Below are 3,943 nucleotides of genomic sequence, written 5' to 3' on the forward strand. Positions count from 1 at the left end.
CTATAACTGTAATTTTGCTACTGTTATGAATCGTAATGTAAATATCTTTTTGTTTTCCGATGGTCTTAGGCGACCCCTGTGACAGGGTCGTTCGACCCCCAAAGGGGTCGCGACCCACAGGTTGAGAACTGCTGCGTCTAGTCCATTGTTCATGCTGTGTTTGTGTTGTCTTCTTTTTAACTCACAAATTTGATTATGGTCTTCCTGGCTTAAAACCTTTGATTTTTTTTACTGACGGCCAAAGTCTGTTCAACAAAACACAGCATTTAACAGTTTTCAAAATCTGACTCCTACCTGTTTTTTCAGTTTCCTACCTTTTTACTCCCTCTTTGTACTATTCTAGGAATTACCTATTTTAACTTATACATTTTTTAAAGAACAGTTTGTGTTCACAGCAAAATTGACAGGAAGGTACTGAAATTTTTCATACATCCTTTGCCCCGCACAAGTAGGGCCTCCTGCATTTTATCAACATCCCCACCAGAGTGGTACATTTGTTACAATCAGTGAACATTGATACACATAATCATGCAAAGTCCATAGTTTACTGTAGGGTTCCCTCTTGGTGGTGTACATCCTATGGGTTTGAACATCTGTGTAATGACATGTGTGTGTCACTATAGTATACAGTATATGCTGCCCTAAAATCCTCTGTGCTCTGCCTGTTAGGAGTTAAGCATTTGCACCTGTGTACTTGAGACATGTTACTTGTGCTTTCATGGTGCCCTGTTTGTAATTCTCTCCCACTGCTGATTTACCTAATTCCTCATGTTCTGGATACATCTGAAGAGTCACCTCCTCTTTGCAGCTTTATCTGACACCCCCAGCAGCATTTCCCTACCACTTAATGCATTCGCTGTTGCAGAAGTTATCAGAGTTTATGAAATTATACTTATTTACCTTTATTCTTTCCCACTAGGCTTCTTTGAGGACAGGGACACTGTCTCATTCGTCTTAGTAAGTTAATACATAACAGGTGCTCAGTAAAAAATATGCTGCATGAGCAAATGTCCCAACAGTCAAAATGATTGTTTTCCAGAAGAGCAAACTGAAGGTGGAGGCTTTGCCCAAGGTGCTTAAGCTAGTAAACAGTAGAACTGGGATTCCAGTCCAGCGCTTTTCTAGGAATATTTCTGCCACTGAGGGCAGCAGAACCTTACTTCAATGTATAGGGTAGATTAAAGGAAGTGGACACTGTTGAAATAGTCTAGTTGTGATATGTTAAGCTGTTACACCAAGATGGGTGGCAGCTGACATCAAAGGAAAAATCTCAGTGTTTTTGGATGTAAAACACATAGGAGGAAGGAGAAGGATGCATCAGGAAGTCCCGGAGAATTTTGAGCTTTGGAGATTGGAGTTGGTAGGAAGAGATAGCTGTTTATCGTTATTGTTAATAGCATTGTTATTAATAGTAGCATTTTCCATGTGCCAGCACTGGGTTTAGTGCTTTGAGTGCACAGCTCAGTGAGGCATCAGAGAACCCTTTGCAGTAGGTAGCGTAATTATCTTTGTCTTTATGCTTGAGGAAAGGGAGGCTGAGAGAGGTTACGTAACTTGCCAACTTGGAATCAGGATTCAACCCAGGCTGCCTGACTCCTGGCCCTGCCGTCTTCCCTAATTTATTTATGTATTATTTTTTTTTTTAAGATTTTTATTGGGGAATTAGGGGATGGGAACAGTGCTGGGGAATTGGGGAAGGGGAACAAACAAGTTGCTGTCCTTTTGTTCTTCAGTCTAGTTGTGGAGGACGTTGCTTCACTGGCCCAAGTTGGCACCATCATTGCGCTCTTCCCGGNTAATATGAAGTATGGCTTGCAGTCTCCTCTCAAGCAGGCTCCACAGATAGCAAACAATTGGATTTTCCCAGAAGTTGTGAAACAGATGAAATTTACATTTTCTAGTATAAACTCTTGCACTTGGGGATCAATTTTTTAAGAGGTGTTTCCTGCTGTTGGATTTGTGGTAGTCAAAACTCTCATTTGAGTATATTTTATATACGCATGAATTCCTAGTACTACAAAATACTGAGAGCATAGATATCTTGTTTTTATTGTCTGTCTTTTTCCAATATAAATGAATATGGACATTTTTAACAAACGTACCAAGATACACAAAACCTGAGTCTCTTTTATCCGAGGACTTATGAGACTCACATTGTCCTAAGTTGTTCATTACTTGTGTCTTGTTCCGTATCACATGACATGCTATTGCTTAGTATTTACTGAATTGAATTACATGGTAATGGGAACAGATTTAGTGTATGCTTATGTAATGTTGCATCTTTCTCCTTCATGGTAAGAATTATGATTTCTATTTATTCAGTCTCAGGAGTTTTATTTAAAAAACTCATTCTGTGTCTAGTTCTAAAAGGACTTGAATTGATTTGTATATTATAATACAGTAGGATAAGAAATAAGTAGGTACTGAACTCAAAGAGAAATATGGGTAAGACAGTAAAATGAAGCTAGAAGTACAGTTAGTATACACAGATATACTCCTAAGTCCTACACAATTTCTAGAACTGGCCCACAGACTTGGCTCTGCGATTTTCTGAGTCCAGATAAAAAAGGCAACATAATTCATTATGAAAAGTATTTCCAAAGCCCTTAAAATAAATCCAGCCCATTGCTGAGAAGATCTCACTGAGCCTTCAGGAGGCTGAGTGTGGAGACCACAGAGAGGGGACACAAGTCCAAATATATAGGGACTCCCAAATCCTTACCAAATAAATAAAAAAGATAGAGATATTTAGAGATAGAAGGCGTTTTGCAGGCCTCTGAGGGTCTCCATTTACTCTTACCACAGAAAGATCTGTTCTGTGTGGTACCAACATCATCAGCGCTACGTAACTCTGGAAGCAAAGCGGTTAACTTGGGGTTGGGTTTGTGTTTTCCTAGACATGTGGGGTGGTCCCGAGGGCCCATGGTCTTCTGGTAAAATCTTATTCCAGCTTAGGCTAGTGCTTGGTCTGAATTTGGAAGAGAGTTCATAGAAGCCTGCTTGGGGAAAAATTGAGGCTTTTCAGGGCTGAACCCTATGCCAGGACTCCTAATGAATGGTAGACTGCACTTTCTTAATATACTGACAGAGGCCAGGTAAGCCTTTACCCATAGGAGATGGTGAGTGATTGAAGTTATGATTTTGCCCCATTCTTTCTTTCTGTCCTTTTGAATTTTGTAGAAACTTGAACTGGATCGATTTATGCTGTACGCCCATGGACCTGACCTTTGTAGAGAATCAGACCTTCGACATGCAATGGCTAATTGTTTTGAAGCATTAATAGGTAATTTCTCTTTTTATAATCGAGTTTCTTACATGTCTAAATTGTCTGGAGAGCTCATAAAATTCATTGTGAAGCCTTGGGGCAGAATGACTGTTCCCAAAGCACACGAGGTCCCTCATATTGGACCCATCTCCTCGTACTGTGGTTTTCCTAGCTCCTGCAGGGCAGCCGTCGCGCTCTCGGCGTTCCTGGTGTCTGAAGTGGCGTCTGATGTCATGTACATGCTTAGTTACAGATACTGAATCGAATTAAGTGAATTAATATGGAGATGGGTTACTTTACATATTTGACTCAGGATCACATCTATAAATAAACAGTAACTCAGTTGCTGGTAAAGCCCTAATATTGTTTTTGATCACATTTTCAACTATTCACAAGAGTGGCTGATTTATACATCTTGAAAACACTGCATTTTTAAAATCCCAGGGCTTACGCCTGTATAGCTTTTGTTTCTTCTCTTGAAGCAGGACTGATGCAGGCACTGTACCCTTAGTTCATTTTTACTGTAACCAGAGTACAGTTGTTGGTACAGGAAAGTAGTGAAGAGTTAATTATCTGGTGATTGCAAGTGTGCTTTACAATGAAATGTTACAGTAGATTGACAATTCTTTGATTTTTTTTCTTAGGTGAATGATTGAGTACATTTTAGTTTTCAAAGGC

The 3,943-nt window shown here is 39.8% G+C and overlaps 1 protein-coding gene across 1 annotated transcript in view; it reads left to right on the forward strand.

The window, feature by feature from the left end:
* The window catches only part of DROSHA (drosha ribonuclease III), a 126,025-nt gene that overhangs the window by 94,445 nt on the left and 27,637 nt on the right, over window positions 1-3,943 (forward strand). The window contains exons 23-24 of the mRNA XM_019647856.1: window positions 3,089-3,095; window positions 3,181-3,283. Coding sequence (XP_019503401.1) covers window positions 3,089-3,095; window positions 3,181-3,283 — 110 coding nt within the window. The remainder of the gene's footprint in view (window positions 1-3,088; window positions 3,096-3,180; window positions 3,284-3,943) is intronic.

The sequence above is a fragment of the Hipposideros armiger genome, unplaced genomic scaffold, assembly GCF_001890085.2.
Source record: "Hipposideros armiger isolate ML-2016 unplaced genomic scaffold, ASM189008v1 scaffold_117, whole genome shotgun sequence".
In the NCBI taxonomy this organism is placed as follows: Eukaryota; Metazoa; Chordata; class Mammalia; order Chiroptera; family Hipposideridae; genus Hipposideros; species Hipposideros armiger.